General features: G+C 70.8%; 4 protein-coding genes and 1 long non-coding RNA gene across 5 annotated transcripts; 2 read left to right on the top strand and 3 right to left on the bottom strand.

Annotated features, from left to right (window-relative positions):
* Positions 1–241: 241 nt before the first annotated feature.
* Positions 242–5103, bottom strand: TSEN34 (tRNA splicing endonuclease subunit 34). The gene is made up of 5 exons (XM_067314306.1): positions 5038–5103; positions 3795–4049; positions 3110–3230; positions 2184–2420; positions 242–796 (listed from the first exon to the last, which is right to left on the bottom strand). The coding sequence occupies exons 1-5, from the start codon at positions 5050–5052 to the stop codon at positions 612–614; spliced, it is 813 nt and encodes a 270-aa protein (XP_067170407.1). The 5' UTR covers positions 5053–5103; the 3' UTR covers positions 242–611.
* Positions 5104–5153: 50 nt separating this feature from the next.
* On the top strand, positions 5154–12671 carry MBOAT7 (membrane bound O-acyltransferase domain containing 7). Its single transcript, XM_067314375.1, has 7 exons — positions 5154–5416; positions 6271–6400; positions 7545–7671; positions 8133–8295; positions 9414–9768; positions 10800–10976; positions 11786–12671. Exons 1-7 carry the CDS (start codon positions 5341–5343, stop codon positions 12384–12386), a joined length of 1629 nt encoding a protein of 542 aa, XP_067170476.1. The 5' UTR covers positions 5154–5340; the 3' UTR covers positions 12387–12671.
* Positions 8256–8875, bottom strand: LOC136994935 (uncharacterized). The gene is made up of 3 exons (XR_010886706.1): positions 8716–8875; positions 8600–8656; positions 8256–8329 (listed from the first exon to the last, which is right to left on the bottom strand). It is a non-coding gene; the product is annotated as an uncharacterized lncRNA (long non-coding RNA).
* A 414-nt stretch (positions 12672–13085) lies between the features above and the next one.
* Positions 13086–15188, top strand: LENG1 (leukocyte receptor cluster member 1). The gene is made up of 4 exons (XM_067314305.1): positions 13086–13274; positions 13831–14001; positions 14103–14353; positions 14917–15188. The coding sequence occupies exons 1-4, from the start codon at positions 13143–13145 to the stop codon at positions 15119–15121; spliced, it is 759 nt and encodes a 252-aa protein (XP_067170406.1). The 5' UTR covers positions 13086–13142; the 3' UTR covers positions 15122–15188.
* A 123-nt stretch (positions 15189–15311) lies between these two features.
* On the bottom strand, positions 15312–23206 carry CNOT3 (CCR4-NOT transcription complex subunit 3). The gene is made up of 18 exons (XM_067314323.1): positions 23049–23206; positions 21821–21892; positions 21566–21633; positions 21430–21464; positions 21145–21265; positions 20932–21060; positions 20719–20814; positions 20417–20636; positions 20114–20247; positions 19946–20002; positions 19539–19857; positions 18959–19064; positions 18688–18871; positions 18418–18517; positions 17202–17400; positions 16963–17095; positions 16007–16132; positions 15312–15919 (listed from the first exon to the last, which is right to left on the bottom strand). The coding sequence occupies exons 2-18, from the start codon at positions 21843–21845 to the stop codon at positions 15821–15823; spliced, it is 2151 nt and encodes a 716-aa protein (XP_067170424.1). The 5' UTR covers positions 21846–21892; positions 23049–23206; the 3' UTR covers positions 15312–15820.
* Positions 23207–23385: the final 179 nt, after the last annotated feature.

Raw genomic sequence — 23385 nt, 5'->3', positions numbered from 1 at the left:
GTAAAGTTTTTATTAAAAAGAAGAGATGAAACTGGGGGGGTTCCAGTTCCTGCCCCATAGCTTGGGGGGGGGGGAGCTGCCCCATGGCTGTGGGGCCCTGGCAGTGCAGGCTGGGCCTGGTGGGGGGGGGGGCAGGATGTGCTGTGCGTTATAGCACTGTGGGTCCAGATGTTGGGGGGGGGGGGGGGGCCCCCCGTGGGTCAAGGCAGACACACACACACACCCCACACACATACTGGAGGGGGCTGTAGGTGACAACAACCCCCCATCGAGTGTGTCAGGTCGCCGTGGGTCAGGGCCGCCGTGGGTCACGGTGCTGCAGGTCCAGAGCTGCTGTGGGTCAGGGCGGGCCCTACTGCGGGGGGAGGGGGGGGAAGTCGAGGGTGGTGCAGAGCAGCAGCGTCCTGCACATGTGAGTGCTGTGGGTCACTGTGGGTCGGTGTCGCTGTGGGTCGGGGCTGTGGGTCAGGAGAGGCCCCATTGCAGGGAGGTGCAGGCTCCCCCCCCCCCCCCCCCCCGCGGGGGTGGCACAGAGCAGCAGCGTCCTGCACGCGTGAGTGCTGTGGGTCGCGGTGCCTCCGTGGGTCGCCGTGGGTCGGTGTCGCCGTGGGTCAGGGCGGGCCCCACTGCAGGGAGGTGTAGGCCGGGGCCCCCCCCGCGGGGGCGGCGCACAGCAGCAGCGTCTTGCGCACGTGGGTGCCGAGCCGGGCGGCCGCCACCAGGGCCCCCAGCGCCAGGGGGGCCCCCGGGGGGGGGCACAGGGCCACGGCCGCCGCGTGGAACCGCTCCGGGGGGCCTGGGGGGGGCGGGGGGGGTCAGCTCTGCCCCACGGCTGCCCCATAGCGCCCCTCCCTGCCCTACAGCCGCCCCATAGCACCCTACTGCCCCCTTCCCACGGCCGCCGCGTGGAACCGCTCTGGGGGGGGGCGGGGGGGGGGGTCAGCTCTGCCCCACGGCACCCCACGGCTGCCCCATAGCGCCCCTCCCTGCTCTACAGCCGCCCCATAGCACCCTACTGCCCCCTTCCCACGGCCGCCGCGTGGAACCGCTCCGGGGGGCCTGGGGGGGGCGGGGGGGGTCAGCTCTGCCCCACGGCTGCCCCACAGCGCCCCTCCCTGCCCTACAGCCGCCCCATAGCACCCTACTGCCCCCTTCCCACGGCCGCCGCGTGGAACCGCTCTGGGGGGGGGGCGGGGGGGGGTCAGCTCTGCCCCACGGCACCCCACGGCTGCCCCATAGCGCCCCTCCCTGCCCTACAGCCGCCCCATAGCACCCTACTGCCCCCTTCCCACGGCCGCCGCGTGGAACCGCTCCGGGGGGCCTGGGGGGGGTCGAGGCTGCCCCCTAGCGCCCCCCAACTGCCCCCCGGCCCCCCCCGCCCCACAGACACCCCATACTGCCCCAGGGCCTCCCCTACAGCCCCCTCTGCCCCCCAGCGCCCCACGGCCGCCCCCCAACAGAACCACTCCCCCCCCACGTCCTGCCCCCCCCACCTCCTCCTGCCCCCCAGCATCCTGCCTCCCCCTGCCCCACAGCGGCGTCTTCTGCCCCACGCGCTGCTGCCCCCCATCACCCTGACGCCCTTCAGCTGCTCCCGCCCCACATCCTCCCGTCTCCCTTCATCTCCCCCTGCCTGTTAGCCCACCCCACACATCCCTGCCCCACGGCAGCCCACTCCCCTCCTGCCGCACAGCCGCTCCCTTCCTTCCCTGCCCCATGGCACCCCCTTCTGCCCCACAGCGGCCCACTCCTCCCTCCCTGCCCCACAGCAACCTGTCCCCCTCCCTGCCCCACAGCAGCCCTCTTCCTTCCCTGCCCCATGGCACCCTCCCCACCCCACGGCGACCTGCCCCCTCCTGCCCCACAGCCACCCCCTTCATTTCCTGCCCCACGGCAGCAGCCCCCTCCTGCCCCACGGTGACCTGCCCCCTCCCACCCCACAGCAGCCCCCTTCCTTCCCTGTCCCATGGCACCCCCTTCTGCCCCACAGCAGCCCACCCCCCCCCCGCCCCACAACAACCTGTTCCCCTCCCTGCCCCACAGCAGCCCCCTTCCTTCCCCGCCCCACGGCCGCCCCCTTCCTTCCCCGCCCCCCGGCGACCTGCCCCCTCCCTGCCCCACGGCAGCCTGCCCCCCTCCCGCCCCACGGCAGCCTGCCCCCTCCCCGCCCCCCGGCGGCTCACCGGGGTAGACGAGGAAGTCGCCGCCGAACTTGGCGCCGCCGGTGAGGTGGAAGCCGCGGGCCCAGAGGTCGCGGTAGACGCGGTAGCGGCGCTCGTGCCGGGGGCGGCCGCCGTGGGGCCAGTGGGGCGCGGGGCGGCCCCAGTCCGGGGGGCCGGGGGGCGGCGCCGGGGGGGCCCCCCGCGCCGTGGGGAGCTGCACCAGCAGCGCCCGGGGGGGCAGCGCCGCGGCGGGGGCGCCTGCGGGGCGGGGAGCGGCGTGTGGGGCGCCCCACGGCGCCCGCCCAGCCCCACGGCGCCCGCCCAAGCCCATAGCTCCCCCCCAGCACCCAGCCCCACGGCACCCAGCCCCATAGCTCCCCCAGGAACCAGCCCCACGGTGCCCACCCAGCCCCATAGCACCCAGCCCCACAGCACCCAGCCCCATAGCTCCCCCAACACCCTGCCCCACAGCACCTCCCAGGCCCACAGCTCCCCCAGCCAGCACCCAGCCCCATGGCACCCAGCCCCAAAGCCCCCACAGCCACCCCTACGTCAGCCCCATAGCACCCCCCTCACCCTATAGCCCCCAGCCCCATAGCATCCCCCCCATGATACTGCCCTGCTGCACCACCCAGCCCCATAGCGCACATGGACACCCTGATATCTGCCCCATAGCTCCTCCCCCAGCCCCACAGCTCCCCCACCCAGCACCCAGCCCCATGGCACCCCCAGACACCCTGATATCTTCCCCACAGTCCCTCTGCCAGCCCCATAGCTGCCCCCTACCCCAGCCCCATGGCACCCAACCCAATAGCACCCCCCCCCCCAGCCCCATAACGCTCCCCACAGCACCCAAACTCCTGAGCACAGAGCCCCACAACACCAGCCCCACAGCACCCCCCTCCCCCCAGCCCCACAGCACCCAGTCCCCTCCGCCCCCCCCCCACCTGTGGGGCGCTGGTTGGGGGGCAGGCACTGGAGCTGGGCCTGCCGCTGCCCCTCGGCCGCTTCCTGCTGCTCCGCGAAGCTCCGGGCCAGCTCAGCCGCGTAGCGCGCGGCCTCCGCCGCCTGCGGGGGGTAGCGCTGCCCCACAGCTGCCCCACGGCCGCCCCACAGCCCACCCTCATCCTGCCCCGCTGCCTAGGCCCAGTTCTGCCCCACGGCTTTGCCCTACATCCCTGCCCTATAGCCTGCTCTGTGCTCTGCCTATGGATCCTGCCCCACAGCGCTGCCCCACAGCCCTGCACGTGGCTCCTGCCCCACAGATCTGCCCCACCACACAGCAGCCCCCCCCGCTATCCCCACACCCCATAGAACAACACTGCAGCCCCATGGGATCCTCCCCCCCACACCATGCTGTGGGGCAGGACAGCCCCCCCCTCCCCAGCTCCACTTGCCCCCATCAGCCCCCCCGATGCCCCACAGCTCCCCCCAACCCCTGTTGCTCCCCCAAAGCCTTTAATGCCTCCTTGACGCCCTGCAGCCCCCCCCCGCGCCCTCCCACTGCCCCATGGTTGCCCCACAGCCCCCCCATTGCGCCTACACTCCCTTATCGCTTCCCGTGACACGTCAGAGCCCCCCACCTCCCTCAGGGCCCCCTTGGTGCCCCATAGCCCCCGCCCCGCCCCTTACCGGGGGGGGCCCCTCGCCGGGGTCCGGGGGGGGCACGAGGACGGCGGCGCCGGTCTCGGCCAGCAGCCGGGCTTCCTCCGGCAGCAGCTGCAGGGGCAGGCGGGGGCCGCGGGCGCCGCCGCGCCGCGGGGGGGTCCCCACCAGCACCCCCGAGACGCGGTGCCGCTCCCGCAGCGCCCGCGCCGCCGCCGCCCCCCACACCAGCACCCGGCCGCGCTGCAACGCCAGCACCAGCGGCGGCGGCTCCGGGGCGGTCTGGGGGGAGCAACGGCGGCATCAAGGGGGGCCGGGGGGGTCACGGAGGACTCTCACCGCCCCCCCCCGGGCACAGCGGAGGCTCCGGGGGGCTCCGAGGGGGCCCCGCGGAGCGCGCGGCGCCGCCGTCCCGCTCCCCCGCCGCCATTTTGAGCCCCTTCCCGCCGCCGCCGCCGCGCAGGCTTCTGGGAGCCAACGCACACGCACACCGCGCACGCGCGCCGCGGGGCACTATGGGACGGTCCTCCAGGAGGGGCGGGGCCCCGCGCCGCAAGGCTCCACCCTTCCCTCCGTCCCCCGCGCGAGGGCTGGCGGGGCTCCGCCCCTTTTAGGCGGCCACGCCCCCCTTTTAAACCCTCGTTTCCCGCCTCCCCGGAGGATGATGGGAAAGTGCCCCTTAAAGGGGTACTGCCCCCGCACGGGGTTGCCACAAGGGTGGCCCACTGCTTGCTCTAGAGGCCTCGTAAAGGCGCCGCGCCCCATGTTAAGTGGGCCCCACCCTCTCAAACCCTTTAAAGAGGCCACGCCACGCCCACAACCTCTTAAAGGGGCCGCACCGTCCCGTGTTGCAGGGAGCCCCTCAACGCGGCTTCTTAAAGGAGCCGCACACCCTTCATATTAAATGCCTCCTTCTCCAAAACCCTTTAAAAGGGCCGCCCCATGCAGCGCTGAAGAGACACGCCCCCCCCCGACGACCTCTTAAAGGAGCCGCGCCCCCTCTCGTATTAAATCAGTCCCCCCCCCCCCAGAAAAAAAAGCCTTAAAGGAGTCAGTCTGTCTCTTCTTAAAGCCCCCCCCATCGATACTTCTTTAAAGACCCCTCCCGCACCCCGCTCCCCTTTTAAGCAACCATCCATCAAAGCACCCCCGAAATCCGCGCCACGCCCCCCTTTAAAGATCTCGTGACTCCTTTTAAAGACATTTCCCCCCCCCCAAAAAAAACCATTAAAGCGCCCCCCCCTCCCCCGAGCCCCCCCGGCCCCGGTACCTCGGGGTCCCCCATGGCCCGGTGGCTGCGGCCGGTCCCACGCGCCTCTCGTTGCCGCCCCCCCCCAGCTCCTTCCCCCCGATGGGCGGGGTTTCGTTGTAGCTCCGCCCCCTCGGAGGCAAAGCCCCGCCCAGGGCCCACTCCTCCCCCGCAGGCACCAAAGCGCCGCTGCCGCTGCCGGGTGCGCGCTGCCGGGGGGGGACCCAGGCGTCCGGGACCCCGGTGACCCCCCCCCAGGCCGCTGCAGGGGACCCAGGCGTCCGGGACCCCCCCGTGGGGAGGGCCCAGGCGTCCGGCGGCGCCATGACCCCGGAGGAGCTCACGTACCTGGCCGTGCTGCTGGGCTCCATCCCGCTCGGCTTCGCCTTCAAGGGCCGCGGTGAGCGGGGCTGGAAGGGGGGGGGGGCAATATGTGGGGCAATTGATGGGGGGGATGCTATGGGGCAAAATGTGGGGCTACGGGGGGTGGGAATATCTGGGAGGGCAATAACGGGCAGGGCTTATGCTGTGGGGCAATATGTGGGGCAGTTGTGGGGGGGGCTCATGCTGTGGGACTGTGGGGGGGCTATCTGGGGGGGCAATAAAGGGGGGGGGCTAATGCTACAGGCAATATATGGGGAATCTGGGGGGCAATAATGAAGGAAAAATCATGCTACAGGGCAATATGTAGGGCTATGGGGGGATCAGGAGTAATAATGGGGGGGGGCGCATGCTATGGGGCAGTATAGGGGCTATAGGGGGCACCTGGAGAGAAATAATGAGGGGAGGGTCACGCTATGGGGCAATATGGGGGTCACGGGGGTATCTGGGGGGCAATAATGAGGGCATGATCATGTTATGGGGCAGTATGTGGGGGGTATCTGGGGGGTAAAATGGGGGGGCACATGCTATGGGGCAGTATGGGAAGCTATAGGGGGGTATCTGGAGAGAAATAATGAGGAGAGGTTCATGCTATGGGGTGATATAGGGGGCTGTGGGGGTATTTGGGGGCAATAATGAGGAGAGAATCATGCTATGGGGCAATATTGGGGTCACGGGGGTATCTGGGAGGGTAATAACGAGGGAAGGGTCACGCTATGGGGCAGTATGGGGGGGTCTTAGGGGGTTCTTGAGCCCCTTGGGGGGTCTGGGGCTGCCATGGGGCAGTGAGGGGTTTTGGGGGGGGGGCAGGTTGGGGATCATGCCCCCCCCCCCAAGTGCTAAACCCCCCCCCCCCCCAATTTACCTCCCCAGGCCCCCGGGCCCGGCAGCTGGGGGGGGCGGCGGCGGGGCTGGTCCTGGCGCTGGTCACCTGCGGCCCCCACGTGCTGCACTCGCTGCTCACCGTGCTGGGCACCTGGGTCCTGCTGCACCTCGCCCCCAGGTGCGCCGGACGCCTGGGCCCCCAACGGGGGGGGGGGGGGACACCTGGGCCCCGGGGGGGCGCCTGGCTCCGCGCTCGGACACTGGGGTCCCCTCCTGTGGGTCAAGGGGGGGGTTCAGGGCTCGTCAAGCCGGCCAGGCTCGTTATTGCGCCATGGCCCGGATGGGGGGGGGGGGGAACGGGGGGGGCTGGTGGAAGCCATATGGGAAGTTGGGGGGGGCAGTGAGGCATTATGGGAGTTCCTGGGGGGCGGGGGAGGCGTGGGGATGGCGCAATGCACTCTGGGAGTTGGCATGAGTGCTGCCTGCAGGGCATTGTGGGATTGGAGGGGGGGGAATGCAGGGCAGGGGGTGCCCCAGTGTATTCTGGAATTGCTTAGGGTGCCCCAGTGCATTCTGGGATGGTTCAGATGCCCCAGTGCATTGTGGGATTGGTTAGGATGCCCCAGTGCACTGTGGCTTGGTGAGAACAGGTGCCCCAGTGCACTATGGGATTGGCTTGGTTCCCCCCCAGTGCATCATGGGCCTAGCTGGGGCACCCCACTGCATTGTGGGATTGGTTTGGTCACCCCAGTGCATCATGGGATTGCTTTAGGTGCCCCAGTGCATTGTGGGTTGGCATGAATGGGTGCCCCAGTGCATGGTGGGATTGCTTTGGCTGCCCCAGTGCATCATGGGATCAGTTTGGCCACCGCAGTGCATTGTGGGTTGGCATGAGCGGGTGCCCCAGTGCATGGTGGGAGTGGTTCAGTTGCCCTGGTGCATCATGGGATTGCTTTAGGTGCCCCAGTGCATTGTGGGTTGGCATGAGTGGGTGCCCCAGTGCATGGTGGGATTGCTTTGGCTGCCCCAGTGCATCATGGGATCAGTTTGGTCACCCTGGTGCATCATGGGTTGGCATGAGCGGGTGCCCCAGTGCATGGTGGGAGTGGTTCAGTTGCCCTGGTGCATCATGGGATTGCTTTAGGTGCCCCAGTGCATTTTGGGGGCGGTGTGGGCAGGTGCCCCAGTGCATGGTGGGATTGGTCCCCCCCCCCCCCGCACACAGTAGGTTGGCACCAGTGGGTGCCCCGCTGCATTGTGGGATTGGTCCCATTGCCCCAGTGCATTGTGGGCAGTGTCCCATTTCTCCCCCCCCCCCCCAGGCGGTGCAGGGCGGCCGCCATGGCCTGGACCTTCGGGTACCTGCTGCTCTTCCGCACGGCCGCGGCCTGGGGGCTGCCGGAGCCGCCGCCCTACGCCAACGCCCTGCAGCTGCTGCTCACCCTCAAGGTGGGGGGGCGTCTGGGGGGGGGGGGACATCAGGGGGACAGGGACATCGGGGGGGGGCACGAGCTTGTGGGGGGGGGGGAGAGGGGCATCAAGGGGAGCCAGGGGCATTGGGGAGGGGCAGGGGCATTGGGGGGATCTGGGGGGGGGGCGCCAGGGGCATCGGGGGGGCTGGGGGCAGCGGGGCAGCTCGGGGGGGGGGGGGCAGTAACCAGGCTGGGGGCATGGGGAGGGGGAGGCCCTGGGGCAGGGTGGGGCCCTGGGGGAGGGGCCAGCAGGCCCTGGGGGTGGGGCCAGCGGGGGGAGGCCATGTTGGGGGCAGGGCCATGGGAATGGGTGTGGCTGGGGGTGTGGCCAACAGGCAGGGGGCAGGGCTGGTTTGCTTGGGGCGGGGCTAGCAAGGGTGCAGCTGCGATAAGGGGTGGGGCCAGCAGGACTCACCCCGCTTGGCCCCGCCCCCCCAGATGGTGAGCCTGGCCAGTGACGTGCAGGAGCTGAGCGAGGCGCCGCCCCCGCCGCAGGAAGTGACATCGGGCCGGCCGGAGCCCCCCATTGGCTCCCTCGAGGCCTGTCCGGGGCTGCTGGAGATCCTGTGCTACAGCTACTGCTACCTGGGGCTGCTGACAGGTGCGCCCGGACGCCTGGGCCCCTCCCGGGACACCTGGGCCCCTCCCCAGATGCCTGGGCCCCTCCCGGACACCTGGGTCCCTCCCAGACACCAGGGCCCCTCCCGGACACCTGGGCCCCTCCCAGACACCTGGGTCCCTTCCCGGACACCTGGGCCCCTCCTGGACACCTGGGTCCCTCATGGACACCTGGGTCCCTCCCAGACACCTGGGCCCCTCCCAGACACCTGGGTCCCTCCCAGACACCAGGGCCCCTCCCGGACACCTGGGCCCCTCCCGGGACACCTGGGCCCCTCCCCAGATGCCTGGGCCCCTCCCGGACACCTGGGTCCCTCCCAGACACCAGGGCCCCTCCCGGACGCCTGGGCCCCTCCCGGGACACCTGGGCCCCTCCCCAGATGCCTGGGCCCCTCCCGGACACCTGGGCCCCTCCCAGACACCAGGGCCCCTCCCGGACACCTGGGCCCCTCCCTGGACACCTGGGCCCCTCCCGGACGCCTGGGCCCCTCCTGGGACACCTGGGCCCCTCCTGGGACACCTGGGCCCCTCCCAGACACCTGGGTCCCTCCCGGACACCTGGGTCCCTCCCAGACACGTGGGCCCCTCCTGGGACGCCTGGGCCCCTTCCCGGACACCTGGGTCCCTCCCAGACACCTGGGTCCCTCCTGGGACACCTGGGCCCCTCCCAGACACGTGGGCCCCTCCTGGGACGCCTGGGCCCCTCCTGGGACACCTGGGCCCCTCCCGGACACCTGGGCCCCTCCCAGGATGCCTGGGCCCCTCCCGGACACCTGGGCCCCTACCCGGATGCCTGGGCCCCTCCCGGATACCTGGGCCCCTCCCTGGACACCTGGGCCCCTCCCAGGATGCCTGGGTCCTCTGGGGGCAGTAAGGGTGGGGGCATGGTGGAGCCCCGGACGCCTGGGTCCCTTTGTGGTGGGGCTGAGGCTCCCGGACGCCTGGGTCCCTCCGGGGTGGTGTAGGAATCCCCTGGACGCCTGGGTCCCTCGGGGGTGGCATGGGTCCCTCCCGGACGCCTGGGCCCCTCCATGGCGGGGCTGAGGCTGCCGGGCGCCCGGGTCGCTCCCGAGCCGACCGCGTTGCCGCCGCTCCCGGCAGGCCCCTTCTACCGCTTCGGGACGCACCGGGACTGGGTGCGGGGGCCGGTGCCGGCGGCGTCGTGGCGGCGGGTGCTGGGGCGGGTGCGGGCGGCGCCGGCGCTGGGGGCGCTGGGCGAGGCGGCGGCGCGGCTCTTCCCGCTGGGCGCCGTGCGGAGCCCGGCGTTCGGCGCCCGCCCGCTGCCGCTGCGCCTCTTCTACATGGCGCCCGTCTTCTTCGCCTTCCGCATGCGCTTCTACGTGGCCTGGCTGGGCGCCGAGGCCGCCTGCCTCGCCGCCGCCTTCGGTGCCTACCCGCCCGCCGCCCGCCCCCGCCCCGGCATGGGGCCCTCCGCCCCCTACCGCCGCCCCCGCAGGTGCCCGGGCGCCGGGGCCCCTCCCGGGGTGTGGGAATGGGGGGCAACCGGACGCCGGGGCCCCTCCCGGGGGCGGGGGGAGGAGGGGGCAACCGGACGCCTGGGTCCCTTGGGGCTGTGGGACTGTGGGGGGTGGGAATGGGGCACCCGGACGCCTGGGCCCCTCCTGGGGGCGGCAACCGGACGCCTGGGTCCCTGGGGGCTGTGGGTCTGAGGGGGGCGGGAGTGGGGGGCACCCGGACACCTGGGCCCCTCCTGGGGGCGGCAACCGGACGCCTGGGTCCCTGGGGGCTGTGGGTCTGAGGGGGGTGGGAATGGGGCACCCGGACGCCTGGGCCCCTCCTGGGGGCGGCAACCGGACGCCTGGGTCCCTGGGGACTGTGGGTCTGAGGGGGGCGGGAGTGGGGGGCACCCGGACACCTGGGCCCCTGGGGGTCTGTGGGACTGTGGGGGGTGGGAATGGGGCACCCGGACGCCTGGGCCCCTCCTGGGGGCGGCAACCGGACGCCTGGGTCCCTGGGGGCTGTGGGTCTGAGGGGGGTGGGAATTGGGGGCCCCCGGACGCCTGGGTCCCTGGGGACTGTGGGTCTGAGGGGGGCGGGAGTGGGGGGCACCCGGACACCTGGGCCCCTGGGGGTTTGTGGGGGGTGGGAGTGGGGCACCCGGACGCCTGGGCCCCTCCTGGGGGGGGGGGTGGCAACCAGACGCCTGGGTCCCTTGGGGGCTGTGGGTCTGGGGGGGGGGGAATTGGGGGCCCCCGGACACCTGGGTCCCTGGGGGGGTCTGTGGGTCTGGGAGGGGGGGAATTGGGGGCCCCGGACACCTGGGTCCCTGGGGGTCTGTGGGTCTGGGAGGGGGGAATTGGGGGCGCCTGGGTCCCGGTGGGTCTGTGGGTCTGGGAGGGGGGAATTGGGGGCGCCTGGGTCCCGGGGGGATCCGGGGGAGGGAGTGGGGCACAGCGGGGGTTACCTGGGGGGCGTGGGGGGGGCTCCGGGCGCCCAGACGCCGCAGCGACGGTCGCGGGGCCGCAGGGCGGACGAGGTGCCGGCGGAGCAGTACGACTACGAGACCATCCGCAACATCGACCCGGTGGGCACCGACTTCTGCGTGCGCTTCCGCGACGGCATGAAGCACTGGAACATGACGGTGCAGTGGTGGCTGGCGCACTACGTGCACCGGCGGGCGCCCCGGCACCCCCCCGCCCTGCGGTACCGCCCGCGGCGGCGAGGGCGGGAGGAGGAAAGAGGGGGGGGAAGAGGGGGGAGGAAAAGGGGAGATTGGGGGGGGACAAAAAGGGGGGAAAGAAAAAGGGGAGAGGAAAAGGGAGGGAGAGAGAAAAAGGGAGAGAAGGAAGGAAAAGGGGAAGAGAAAATGGAGAGAGAAGAAAGAGGGAGAAAGGAAAAGGAAAGGAGAAACTAAAGAAGAAAAAGGGACAAAAGAAAAAAGGGAGGAAGGAAAAGAGAGAAAGAAAAAGAAAGGAAAAGAGAGGGAGAAAAAAGGGAGAGAGGAAAAAGGGAAGGAGGAAAAAGAAAGAAAAGGAAAAGGGGAGGGAGAAAGGAAAAGGGAAGGAAAGAGGAAAGAAGAGAAGGAAACAGGAAGGAAAAGGAGAAGAGAGGAAGACAGGAAAAGGGAGGGAGGAAAAGGGAAGGAGGGAGGAAAAGGGAGAGAGGGAGGAAAAGGGAGAGAGGAAAAGGGAGAGAGGGAGGAAAAGGGAGAGAGAAAAAGGGAGGGAGGGAGGAAAAGGGAGGGAGGAAAAGGGAGAGAGGGAGGAAAAGGGAGAGAGGAAAAGGGAGAGAAAGAGGAAAAGGGAGAGAGAAAAAGGGAGGGAGGAAGGAAAAGGGAGGGAGGAAAAGGGAGGGAGGAAGGAAAAGGGAGGGAGGAAAAGGGAGGGAGGCCCCCCCCAGCCGCTAAATCCAGGGCGGAGCAGGGCCGAAGGGCTGCGGGTGCAGAACAGGGGGCAGCGGCCCCCGGCGTCCTGCGCCACCCCCACCCCCCCATCGCCGTCCCCCCCCCGCAGGAGCGCCTGGACCATGCTGGTCTCGGCCTACTGGCACGGGCTGCACCCCGGCTACTACCTGAGCTTCCTGAGCGTGCCGCTGTGGCTGGCGGCCGAGGGGGCGGCGGAGCGGGCGCTGCGGGGGCGCCTGGGCCCCCGCGCCCGCGCCCTGGCCCGCGGCCCCCACTGGTTCCTCAAGATGCGCGCCTACGACTACCTGTGCATGGGCTTCGTGCTGCTGGGCGCCGGCGACACGCTGCGCTACTGGGCCTCCGTCTACTACTGCCTCCACCTGCTGCCGCTGCTGCTGCTGGCCCTCGCCGCCCTGCTGGGCCCCGGCCCGGGGGACCCGGGGGACCCCGGCCGCAAAGCCGCCCCGGGGGACCGGGGGGGGGATGGTGACCCCAGCCGGGAGGAGCTGGGCGGCACCGGGCAGCGGGGGGACCCAGGCGTCCGGGGGCAGCAGGAGGAGGGTGAACCCATCCAGGGGGACCCAGGCATCCGGGGGGGCCCAGGTGTCCGGGGGCGTGAGGAGGAGGAGGGTGAACCCATCCAGGAAGACCCAGGCGTCCGGGAGAATCCAGGGATCCGCAGCCGGGTGAAGCTGGGCGGGGGGCAGTGATACTTGGGGGGGGGGGACACCCCTAAATCCCCCCCCAAGGGACCCAGGCAGCCGGGAAGAGCTGGGGCAACAGGGCTGCAGGTGCAACCCAAGTGCAGGGACCCAGGTGTCCAGGGAGCAATACCGGGGGGGGGGGCATACGCACCTGGGGGGAAATGGGGAGCTTTTGGGGTGCCGGGGGGGGCTGTGCTTTTTAAAGGGAGGCTTTGGGGGACCAGGCGTCCGGGGGGCCGCAGGCTGGAACGGAGGGGAAGGAAACTGAGCTCAATAAAGCGCTCGAGTGATCCCAGCGGCTCCGTGTTGGTGGCGCCGACGTTGGGGATGGGGGGCCGAGGCCGGGATGGGGGGGCGAGGCCGGGAAGAGGGGGAACGAGGCCGAGAAGGGGGTGGGGGGCGAGGCCAGGCCGAGCTCGAGGCCCTGGGGCCGGGAAGAGGGGGGTTAAACCGGGCCCGGAGCCCCCCCGGGGCAGCACCGCCCCCGCCGAGCCGCCTCCGTCGAGCCGCTCCCGCCTCACCACAGAGCGCAACATGGCGGCCCGGAAAGCCTACAGCTCCCAGCATGCCGCGGGGGGGGGGGGGCACGCGGGCGGATGACTACATCTCCCAGCATGACCCGCGCGGCCCGGCCAGCCTCCTCCAGCCAATCAGGCGGCGCGGGCCGGGCCTGCGCTGGCCAATGGCAGCGCGCGCTGCGGGCAGGCGGGGAGGCCGCGTCGCGGAAGGCGCGGCGAGGCGAGCGGCGCGGCGGCGGCGGCCATGAACATCCTGCCGAAGAAGTCGTGGCACGTGCGGAACAAGGACAATGTGGCCCGGGTGCGGCGCGACGAGGCCGAGGCCGAGGCCGAGCGGCGGAAACGGGAGGCCCGGGCGCTGCTGGCGGAGCAGGAGGCGAGTGCACCGCGCATGCGCGGCTGTGTGTGTGTGGGGGGGGGCGGATGAGCATGCGCGCTGCTGCTCTAACGGCCGTGCGCGCGCCGCGCCTGCGCAGTGCTGCCGCGGGCGCCTTTCCCGCCCTGCGCCCACGTGACGTGGGGGCGGGGCTGGACCCGACCATCGCGCACGTGCGGGGGGCGGGGCGGATCAAACCATTCCCTTGGGGTGGATCAAACCATTCCCGGGTGGAGGGGGTTGGATTAAACCATTCCTTTGGGGGGTTGGGTCGAACCATTCCCTTTGGGGGGGGTTGGATCAGCCCATTCCCTGGGGAGGGGTTGGATCAAACCATTCCTTGATGGGGGATGTTGGATCAAACCATTCTCTAAGGGGGAATGGGTCAAGCCATTCCCTGGAGGGGGGGGATCAAACCATTCCCGGGAGGGGGGGAGGTTGATCAATCTATTTCCACCGGGGCAGGGGGGGAATGGGCCAAACCATTTTAAAACGGGGGGCAAAACACCTCCCTGCGTCGAAAGCGGGGGGTTCTCAGCCGCACCGCGTCCCGCAGGCCCGGACCCAGCTGCTGCGGAAGAAGGCGCGAGGGGGGCCCGGCCCCCCAGACTGCACCGCCCTGGTCCCCGGCGGCCCCGGCCACCTCGAGCTCTTCCCCAGCCCGGCCGAGGCCGGCGGGACCCCGGCCCCCAACAAGGAGCACGAGGAGGAGAAGCGGCAGGAGCAGGTGAGGAAGGACCCCGGGGTGGCGGCGGCCGGGGGTGAGGGAGGCAGGCAGCCACCCTCCCTCCGCCGCCCCCCGACGCTGCCTCTCGTCCCCCCCCCCAGGAGCGCCGGGAACAGGCCCTGGGGCTGCTGACCTACCTGGGCCAGAGCGCGGCCGAGGCCCAGACCTGCCCGCCCTGGTACCAGCGGGCGCCCGAGGCGGCGGCGGCGGAGGTGGCGGAGCGCGACGAGGGCCAGAAAGCGAAGCTGGACCCGCTGCGGGAGATGGAGAAGCAGTTGCGGAAGAAGGGAGCGCGCCGGGAGCGGGAGCAGCGGCGGCAGCGGGAGCGGCGGCCCGAGAGCCGGGCGGCAGGGTGAGCCGGCACCTGCTCCCAGCAATTCCCACCGCAGCGGCCCCCCCCCCCCCACAGCTGGGGCATCTCCCCCCCTTCCTGCCCCCCAGAGCGGGTCACAACTGCCCCCGGGGGCTGGCTGGGGCAGGGACCGGGGCATTTCCTCCCCTTCTGCCCCAGGGAGGGGGTAACAACTGCCCCCAAAGCCAGCTGGGGCAGGGAATGGGGGCATCTCCTGTGCTCCTGCCCCCATAGCGGGTCACAACTGCCCCCCTGGAGCCTTTCGGGGCAGGTACAAGGGCACGTCTTCGCTTTCTGCCCCGGGTAGGGGGTCACAACTGCCCCCGGAACCTGCTGGGGCAAAGAGTGGGGGCATCTGCCCATCTGCTGCCCCCATAGCGGGTTACAACTGCCCCCCTAGAGCCTTTTGGGGCAGGGACAAGGGCGTCTCTTCCCTTTCTGCCCGAGTAGGGGGGTCACAACTGCCCCAGGAGCCGGGGCATCTCCTCCCTTCGTGCCCCCGGAGCAGGGGCCCCCGTGGCGCCGCGGGGGCTCCGGTGGCAGCTGCCGCCCTCGTCCCGCAGGCCGCCGTCGCTGGAGGAGCTGCGCCGGGAGCGGCTGCAGCGGGAAGAGGCCGAGCGGGCCAGGACGCGGGCGCTGCTGGCGGGGCCCCGGGAGCCGCCCGCCGCCGCCGCCACCCCCCCGGCCGACGACCGCACGCGGCCCTACAACTCCCAGTTCAACCCCCACCTGGCCCGGCAGCGCCGGGGGCCCCCCAAACCCCGCTGAACCCCCCCCCCGGACCCCCCAGAACTGGGCTGCAGGACTCCTGGGTCCCTCGAGCCTTGCAACGAACCATCCCGTAAACCAAGGGGGGGGGGGAGATGCTGTATCGGGACCGGAGCAGCTCAGTGCCAAGGGGGGGGGGGAAAGGGGGGGAAGGATGGGCTGAGCCCCCCCCCCCCACGAGACAACCCCGTCCATATAAAACTATTTATTCATAAATATTTTCCAAAATGAAAATAGGTTTACGAAAAATATCTTAAACCGCCAGCGCGGGAGGGGGGGGAGGAGGGCGGGGAGCAGCTGAGGGGGGTGAATGGGGCAGGAAGCGACTTTCCAACCCCCCCATCTGCCCCCAGGGACCCCCCCTCCCCCTCCGTGCCACCCCCAGGATGGGGGCGGGAGACGCTGGCCGGGGGCCCGGGGTTTGGGGGGTGCCGGGGCAGGGCCCCCCCCCCAAATGCTCAGCCCAGCTGGGATTGGGGGGGGGGGGGGAGGAAGGGGGGGGGTTAAACGACTCTGCTGGTTTTTAACGGCTTTTTTTTTTTCGGGTCTAACCCCACGGCCCCGGGGCCCCGGCGCCCCCCGGGAATTGCATGCAGGGGGGGCAGGGGAGGGGAGGGAACCCCGGGCTGCCCCCGGCCCCCCCCCACCCCGGTTTTGGGGGGTGGGGGGGGAAGGAATCAGGGCCCGGCGCTGCCCCCGTCACTGCAGGTCGCGGTCCTCGAGGTAGCGGTACTCGAAGGTGAAGCCCTCCTTCTTCCGCTGGCCCCACTTCTCGTAGTCAAAGTAGATATAGGTGCCCTGGGCAGGGTGAAAGGGGGGGGGGCATCAGCGGGGGGGCCCCGGGGCGGGGGCAGCGCCCGGCGGGGGCCCCCCCGCGGCCCTCACCTGCTCGAACTCGTCGGTGATGGTCTTGGGCTCCTCGTGGCGCTGGAACCACATCATGTACTTGGTGTGGAAGCGCCACGACTGCTTCTTCAGCGCCTTGGCCGCCAGGTACTGCGCCTTGGTGCCCTGCGCGCGCACGCCGCGTCAGCCCGGGGGGGGGCACAGCGGCCCCCGGGGGGGCAAACGCGGCAGGGGCAGGGCACCAGCGGGACGGGGCAGGGGGGCTCAGCGCACCCCGGGGGGGGGGTCAGGGCATCCCAGAGAGGTTTGGGGCACCCCAGAGCAAGTTAAGACATGCCGGGGGGGTTCAGAGCACCCTGGGGGGGGGGCTTGGGGCATCCCAGGGGGGAGTTGAGGCACCCCAGGGGGATATAAGACATGTTTGGGGGAGGTTAGAGCACCCTAGGGGGGTTCAGGGCACCCCAAAGAGGTTTGGGGCACCCCAGAGCAATGTAAGACATGCCGGGGGGGGTTCAGGGCACCCCAGAGGGATTCTAGACATGCCGGGGGGGGTTCAGAGCATCCCAGGGAGGATTGAGGCATCCCCAGGGGGATTCAAAGCACCCAGGGGGGGTGGAGGCCCCCTAGAGAAATATAAGACATGCCTGGGGGGGGGGGGGGGGTCAGGGCACCCGATATGGTCCAGAGCCTCCCCAGGGGTTTCAGGGCACCCCAGAGGGATTTGGGACAGGCCCGGGGGTTTAGGGCATGCCTGGGGGGGGAGTTCAGAGCACCCGGGGGGGGGGGTCAGGACACCCCAAAGGGAGTCCGGGACATGCCCAGGGGTTCGGGGGGGGGGGTCAGGACGTGCCCAGAGGGGTTCAGAGCACCCGGGGGGGGGGTCAGGACACCCCAGAGGGAGTCCGGGACATGCCCAGGGGTTCGGGGGGGGGTCAGGACGTGCCCAGAGAGGATGTTGGGGTTCAGGGCCCCCCCAGGGACGCGGTAGCCGTTACCTCCAAGTAGTAGAAGATGAAGAAGAGCGTCTCGGTGGAGAGGCGCTGGTAGAACTCCACCGTGTCCGAGTGCGGGGGGGGCATCTGGTGGTGGTAGGGGGGCGTGGGGCAGGGGTTCCGGGGCAGGTACTGCCTGCACGGGAAGGGGGGGGCAAGGGGGGCAAGAGCGTCAGCGAGGCCCCCTGCCCTCCCCTCCCCGCCGCCCCCCCGGCGCCCCGCTCCCGCTCCCGCCGGCGTACCGGATGCGCTCCGAGTCGGAGGGATGGGGCATGTGGTGCCAGGCGGCCTCCTCCATGGCCTGCTGGTAGAGCTGCTCCTTGGAGAGGGGCACGGGGCCGAGGGGGCAGACGCCCAGCGACAGCGGGATGTTCACTTCCGAGAGCGGCAGCGGCGCCTGGCTCGAGGCCGGCGGCGCCGCGCTGCTCGGCAGCAGCATGTCTGCGGGGCGGCAGCGTCGGAGGCGGCCCGGGGGGGGCGATGCCGGGGCTCCCCCGCGCTCCGGAGGGCTCCGAGCCAGAGCAGCTTTTGGGGCCACCCTCATCCCAGCAGGCTCCGAGCCGGGGCAGGTTTTGGGAAGCCCCGGCTGGGGCAGGCTCCGAGCTGGAGCAGGTTTCGGAGCCCCCCTCATCCCCATGTGCTCCAAGCTGGAGCAGGTTTTGGGAAGCCCTGGCTAGGGCAGGCTCCGAGCTGGAGCAGGTTTCGGAGCCCCCCTCATCCCCATGTGCTCCAAGCCGGAGCAGGTTTTGGGAAGCCCTGGCTGGGGCAGGCTCCGAGCTGGAGCAGGTTTCAGGGCCGTCCCGGTGTGCTCTGAACCGGAGCAGGTTTTGGGGAGCCCTGGCTAGGGGAGGCTCCGAGCTGGAGCAGGTTTTGGGACCATCCCTGTGTGCTCCAAGCCGCAGCAGGTTTTGGGGAGCCCTGGCAGGTTTTGGGGAGCTCCAGCTACAGCAGGCTCCAAACCAGGGCAGGTTCTGGGACCATCCCAGTGTGCTCCAAACTGGAGCAGGTTTTGGGGAGCCTCAGCTGGAGCAGGCTCCAAGACGGAGCAGGTTTCTGGACCATCCCAGTGCGCTCCAAGCCGGAGCAGGTTTTGGGAAGCCCTGGCTGGGGCAGGCTCCAAGCTGGAGCAGGTTTCGGGGCCACCCTCCTCCCAGCGCACTCTAAGCCGGGGCAGGTTTTGGGGAGCCCCAGCTGGGACAGGCTCCAAGCTGGAGCGGGTTTTGGGACCACCCTCATCCCAGCGTGCTTCCAAGCTGGGGCAGGTTTCAGGGAGCCCTGTTGCGATTCGGGGAGCCCCGGCTGCAGCAGGCTCCAAGCCAGGGCGGGTCTCAGGACCATCCCAGCGTGCTCCAAGTTGGAGCAGGTTTTGGGACCACCCTCATCCCAGCGTGCTCTCCGAGCCAGGGCAGGGTTCAGGGAGCCCCGGCGGATTTCGGGGAGACGCGGCGGCAGCCTTACCCCGTTCGGCGAGGTGCAGGGACGGTACCGGATCCTCGAGGCCGGAGCCGATGGCCGCTCGCTCCGCCATCGACTTCAAGGTGCTGAGGGGCTCCGGGGCCTGGCAGAGGCAGAGGCGGAAGGGTGGGAAGCGGGCGCTGCCCTCCCGGAGCCTCCTGGCCCCTCCCGGCCCCTCCCGTTAATCCCTGCCCCGACCCAGGTGCCGGGGAAGCCTCCCCCGCCCCCGCCGGGGGAGGGCCCAGGCGTCCGAGCCCCTCGCCCCCGCCTCACCTTGATCTCGGGCGTGGAGCTGAACTGGGGGGGCCCGTTGAGGAGCGGCTGCCCCGGCTTGGCCTCGGAGAAGCTGGGCGTGGGCGAGCTGGGGGGGTTCGCCGTCAGCGGCACCAGGAGGCTGGAGCCGGCGCCGGAGCCCACGCCGGAGCTGGGGGGCGGCGCCGCCCCGCTGGGCTCCTTCCTGGGGGGGGGGGGGGGGGAAGAGGGCGGCTGAGCCGGGGGGGGGGTCGTCCCGCGCCCCCCCCCATCCCGGCCCGGCGGTACTCACGGGGCGCTGCTGGGCGCGCTGTGGCTCGCCGGCTGGCTGGGCAGCGGCTGCGAGCTGCCGCTCAGCGCCGGCTCCGACGAGCTGTCGGCCACCACCGAGCTGTAACCTGGGCGGAGACGGGGCTCAGCGGGGCCAGGCCAGGCCGGGCCGGGGGCTCCCGCCGCCCCCAAAATTAACAGACCCCCCCCCCGCATCCCCCCCCAGCCCCGAGGGAGCCCAGGCGGCCTGGTGGCAGCTGCCTGCTCCGTCTTCCTCAAACCAGGAGCACCCGGATGCCCCAGATCCCCCGTACCCCCGTCCCAGGTGGGCACCCGGCGAGGGGAACCCCGGTGTTGGGCCCCCCAATACCCCTGCCCAGGGCGCACAGCCGGCAAGGGGAACCCCAGCATTTAGGCCCCCCCGTACCCCCGTCCCAGACACACAGTCGGCGAGAGGAACCCCAGCATTTAGGCCCCCCCGTACCCCCGTTCCAGGCGCACACCCAGCGAGGGGAACCCCAGCATTTGGGCCCCCCACTACCCCCGTCGCGGACGCACCCCCGGCGAGGGGAACCGCGGCGCCGGGCCCCCCCAGCACTCACTGGTAGCACCGTTCTGCTTGCTGGCGTTCTGCTGGGCGCTGGGGGGCCGGGGCTGAGCCGCGCTGGCGGCGGGGGGCGGCGGCGCCACGGCCTGGGCGTAGGGCGTGGGGGTGCTGGGCGCGTGGCCCGCCGCGGGGTTGCTCTTGCCCCCGGCGGCGCCGGAGCCCCCCGAGGCGCCGGCCGGGACCCCCCCGTTGGGGCCGTTGCCCAGGGAGGCCGAGGCGCCGGAACCGGCTCCCAGCGGGTAGCTGGGCGTCACCGCCGGCGACGGCGCGTGGTGGTTGTTGTGGAGGCTCTTGGAACCGTTCTTCGCCGGCGACTGCAGGAAGGAGCGGCGGAGAGTCAGGCGGCGGCGCGGGGGACACGGGAACGCGGGGCGCCTCCGCCGCGCCGGGCCCCCTCCTCACCTGGCTGACCTCGCTGTCCGTGGAGCGCCCTCGCTTCTTGTCATCCTCCGAGTTCTCCTGGCGGGAGGCGAAGGGGCGTCAGCGGCGGCTCCGGGGGGAGCGCGGCCCCCGCGGCGAGGCCCCGGCCTCCCCTCCCCTCCCGTCCCATCCCGTCCCGCTGGCCCTTACCGTGGTGCAGTTGGCCGGGCTGGGAGGAATGGGGGAGCTGGAGGTGGTGGAGGTCGGGGTGCTGCTCGACTGGTTGAAGATCTCGTCCTCCATGTGGCTGTGGCTGGGCGGGGAGGTGGCTACCAGCGCCTGCGCTGGAGGGGAACAGGGGGACGGGCCGTTGCGGGCACCGCCGAGCGTCCCGCCGGCCCCCAGCGAGGCGGCAGCCTTGCAAACGTGGGGGGAAAAAAAAAACCCCAACGCTCGGAAAACAGGAGCGAGCGCCCGGACGCTCCGCGCGGTGGGACCCTGGCGGCCACTTACGAATGTCTTCTAGGTCGAGGTCGTCGTAGAGGAACTCGTTGCCCTCGAAGTCGGGGTCCTGCGAGGAGTCCACGTAGTATTCCACGTCGTCCTTGATCTTGCGGATGGAGTCCACCAGGATGGAGTCGTTGTCCAGCATGCGCAGGATGGTCTCCAGCATGCGGATGTGGTACCGGTGCTTCTCGATGTGCCGCTTCAGCCCCTCGATCCGATCCTGCTTCTGCGGGGAGAGCGGCGGCGGGGCTCAGCGCTCCCGGAGACCCTTCCGACGCCCCCCACACCCCCCCCCCGGCCCCACTCACGTCCTTGTCGCCTTTCTTCTTCCGCGTCTGCACCGAGAGCGACTCCACCTCGCTCTCGAACTGATCCACCTGCATGTTCAGCGTGTCGATGGTGTTCTGGAGAGGGAAGCGGCGTCAGGCCCGGCCCGCGGCGGGGACGGGGCGGGTTTGGGGGCCCCGCGGGACCCCCTGAGCCCCCTGCGGGACCCCCTGAGCCCCCCTGCGGCTCCTCACCGTCAGCCACTGGCCGACCTCCTCCTTCTCCTTCTGGGCCGGGTCGACCTTCTGGGCCAGCCCCAGCCCTTCCTTGGAATACGCCTTCGTCTTCGTCTCCCGCTCCACCACCTTGAACCTCTCCATTTGCTGGGGGCAGGAAAGAGAAGGGGGGGGTCAGAGCTGGGACCCCGCCACCCCAAACACCCCCCCGGGTCCCCCCCACCCCATTACCGTCTCGATGAGCTTGCGGTTGTCGATGAGCTGCCGCTTGTCCTTGATCTCGTTCGACGCCACCCACGTCTTGATCTGGTCCCTCAGCCTCTGCGGAGGACGAGGGGGGTCAGGCAGGTCCCTGGGGGGGGGGACAGGCAGCCCCCACGGATCCGCCCGGACGCCCGGGTCGCCCCCCGCCCCCTCCCCTTGCCACGCGCGGGGGCCCCCGGCGCCCCCCCACGTCCCCCCCTCACCTCCGTTTTCCCCTCCTCCCGCGCCTCGACTCTCCACAATGCGGCCAACGCCTCCTTCTGGTTGGCGTTGGCCGCATTGTGGAGCTGTGGGGGGGGGGGGGGGAAAACGGGGTGAGGGGGGGTCGTGGGGGGGGCCGGGGAGCCCCGCGCTGTGGGGGGGGGGGGCGGGGGGGGCCCCCGCTCACCTTCTGCCAAATGTCCTCGAACTGCTCCACGCCCTCGGAGACCTTCTTCAGGCACCGATCGATCTCACCTGCGGGAGGGACGGAGCCGGGCCCCCCCCCCGGCCTCGTTAGGCTAATTGCAGCCCCCCCCTCCCCTCCCAAGCCGCGTCGGGAGGCAGCTCAGGCTTCCGGGCTCGCTCCGCTTTCGCCGTTATCCCCCTCCCGCGCACGGGGAGAGGGCCCAGGCGTCCGGGCGGCCCCCCGCCCCCCCCTTACCTTGGAGTTTCCTCTTGTCTGCCATGTTGGTGCCTAGCGGGGGGCTCTCGGCATCACTTCAGGGGGCGGCTGCTGCGGGGGGGGGGACACGGGGGACGGGGGGGTCACAGCGGGGCCAGGAGCCCCCCGGACGCCGGGGCCCCCCCGCTCCGGGGACACGGGAGCCCTGCTGCGGCGCCCGCACGGTCCTCATCCCTCCTGGCGCCCGGATCCCACAGCCCCTATAGGTCCCTCTCGCAGACCCTGCCCGGGACAGGCCCCGGCAGCTCCCGCTTTCAGGCCCCTATAGAAATCTTGTCTGTAGGGGCTTTTCTTATAGGCACCGAACATGCCTTAATCTCTAAACGCAGTTTTATTACATGTAAATACTCATATATAGATCCAAATCCCCGTGGGGTTCCCAAAAACCGCCCGCCCCACAGCAGCCCCATCCCCACGCAGATGCTCTGCCCCATACGGCTGCGCTCGCGGCGCTATACAGGCCCCGCTCTGCCGCCTCTCCCTGCCGTTGCTGCCGCGCCGTCTGCCCCCTATACCGGTGTCCCCCCGCCCTGCCCAGGCACGTATGGAGCCCCCTGCCCCACAGCCCCCCACGTCACCTATAGATCCTGCTCCCTCAGCCCCTGCTCCCTATACCATGTCACTGCTAGACACAGCCTCGAAGCACCTACACACCTATGGTAACTCACTGTGCACCCTATAAACCTCTATAAACCTGTTTCCTATAGCTTTCTCCTACTAGACCCTTACAAACTTGGCTCTATAGGTTCCTTTTCCAGAGTCTTTACTGAGCTGCTCCATAAGTCTCTCCTCGGTCTCTACAGACCCGCCTCTATAGAATCCTCCTCCAAGGTTCCTATAGACCCGCCCCATAGGTTCCTCCTCCAGGGCTCCTATAGGCTCCTCCTCCAGGACCCCTATAGACCCGCCCCTATAGGCTCCCCTCTCTAGGGCCCCTATAGACCCTTCCCCCCCAGTGCCCTATAGAGCCCTATAGACCCCCCCCTCCCCTCCGGGATTCCTCCCGCCGGGACCCCAGCAGCCCCCGGGGGCCCTATAGGGCGCCTATATCTCAAAGGAACGACAGACCCAGCTCCTATAGGTTCCCCCCCGGACGGGCCCCGGCAGCCCTCCCCCCCCCCGGCCCCCACAGGGCCCTCGGCGGCCCCCGCTGCCCTCCCCGGGCCCCCGCGGCGCCCCGGTAGCGCCCAGCGCCGCCGGTCCTCACCGGAGGCTCCTGTGGTCGACGGGGCCCGGGGCGAGGTCCCCTGCCGCTGCCTGTCAGGCGGATTATCGCGATAGTGTCGCGGATCGCTCGGGTCGCAGCCCCCTCCCCCTCTCCTACCGCCGACTCGGTCTCCGCGGCATCCAAGATGGCGGCGGGCTCCCTGCGTCCGCCTCTCCGCCCCGGCGGCGGAGCCCGCCCCTCCGCTGACTGCCATTGGCCAACGCGCGCGTCTGTTAGGAGAGCCCGCCCTCTGATTGGCAGCGGCCAGGAAAGGGCGGGGAGTGAGCCCGCGGGGCCCCGCCTCCTTCCCTTGCTGTCACTCAGCGCCGCTCTCCCT

Source organism: Apteryx mantelli, chromosome 34 (genome assembly GCF_036417845.1).
Source record: "Apteryx mantelli isolate bAptMan1 chromosome 34, bAptMan1.hap1, whole genome shotgun sequence".
Taxonomy (NCBI): Eukaryota; Metazoa; Chordata; class Aves; order Apterygiformes; family Apterygidae; genus Apteryx; species Apteryx mantelli.
Note: the sequence above shows the minus strand (reverse complement) of the source record. Positions and strands in the feature narration are given on the sequence as shown.

What these genes read in the sequence shown, in the direction of transcription:
- TSEN34 (XM_067314306.1), bottom strand. An exon ending in CCCCAACCAGCGCCCCACAG is followed by an intron (nt 2,421 to 3,109) that starts GTGGGGGGGGGG and finishes CCCGCCCCGCAG; the next exon opens with GCGCCCCCGCCGCGGCGCTG. An exon ending in CGACTTCCTCGTCTACCCCG is followed by an intron (nt 797 to 2,183) that starts GTGAGCCGCCGG and finishes CGCCCCCCCCAG; the next exon opens with GCCCCCCGGAGCGGTTCCAC.
- MBOAT7 (XM_067314375.1), top strand. Translation starts at nt 5,341, where the DNA reads ATGACCCCGGAGGAGCTCACGTACCTGGCCGTGCTGCTGGGCTCCATC. An exon ending in AGCTGCTGCTCACCCTCAAG is followed by an intron (nt 7,672 to 8,132) that starts GTGGGGGGGCGT and finishes CCGCCCCCCCAG; the next exon opens with ATGGTGAGCCTGGCCAGTGA. An exon ending in CTACCTGGGGCTGCTGACAG is followed by an intron (nt 8,296 to 9,413) that starts GTGCGCCCGGAC and finishes CGCTCCCGGCAG; the next exon opens with GCCCCTTCTACCGCTTCGGG.
- LENG1 (XM_067314305.1), top strand. Translation starts at nt 13,143, where the DNA reads ATGAACATCCTGCCGAAGAAGTCGTGGCACGTGCGGAACAAGGACAAT. An exon ending in CGCTGCTGGCGGAGCAGGAG is followed by an intron (nt 13,275 to 13,830) that starts GCGAGTGCACCG and finishes CGCGTCCCGCAG; the next exon opens with GCCCGGACCCAGCTGCTGCG. An exon ending in AGGAGAAGCGGCAGGAGCAG is followed by an intron (nt 14,002 to 14,102) that starts GTGAGGAAGGAC and finishes CCCCCCCCCCAG; the next exon opens with GAGCGCCGGGAACAGGCCCT.
- CNOT3 (XM_067314323.1), bottom strand. Translation starts at nt 21,845, where the DNA reads ATGGCAGACAAGAGGAAACTCCAAG. An exon ending in TCGAGGACATTTGGCAGAAG is followed by an intron (nt 21,465 to 21,565) that starts GTGAGCGGGGGC and finishes CCCCCCCCACAG; the next exon opens with CTCCACAATGCGGCCAACGC. An exon ending in AACGCCAACCAGAAGGAGGC is followed by an intron (nt 21,266 to 21,429) that starts GTTGGCCGCATT and finishes CCCCCCCCCCAG; the next exon opens with GGACCTGCCTGACCCCCCTC.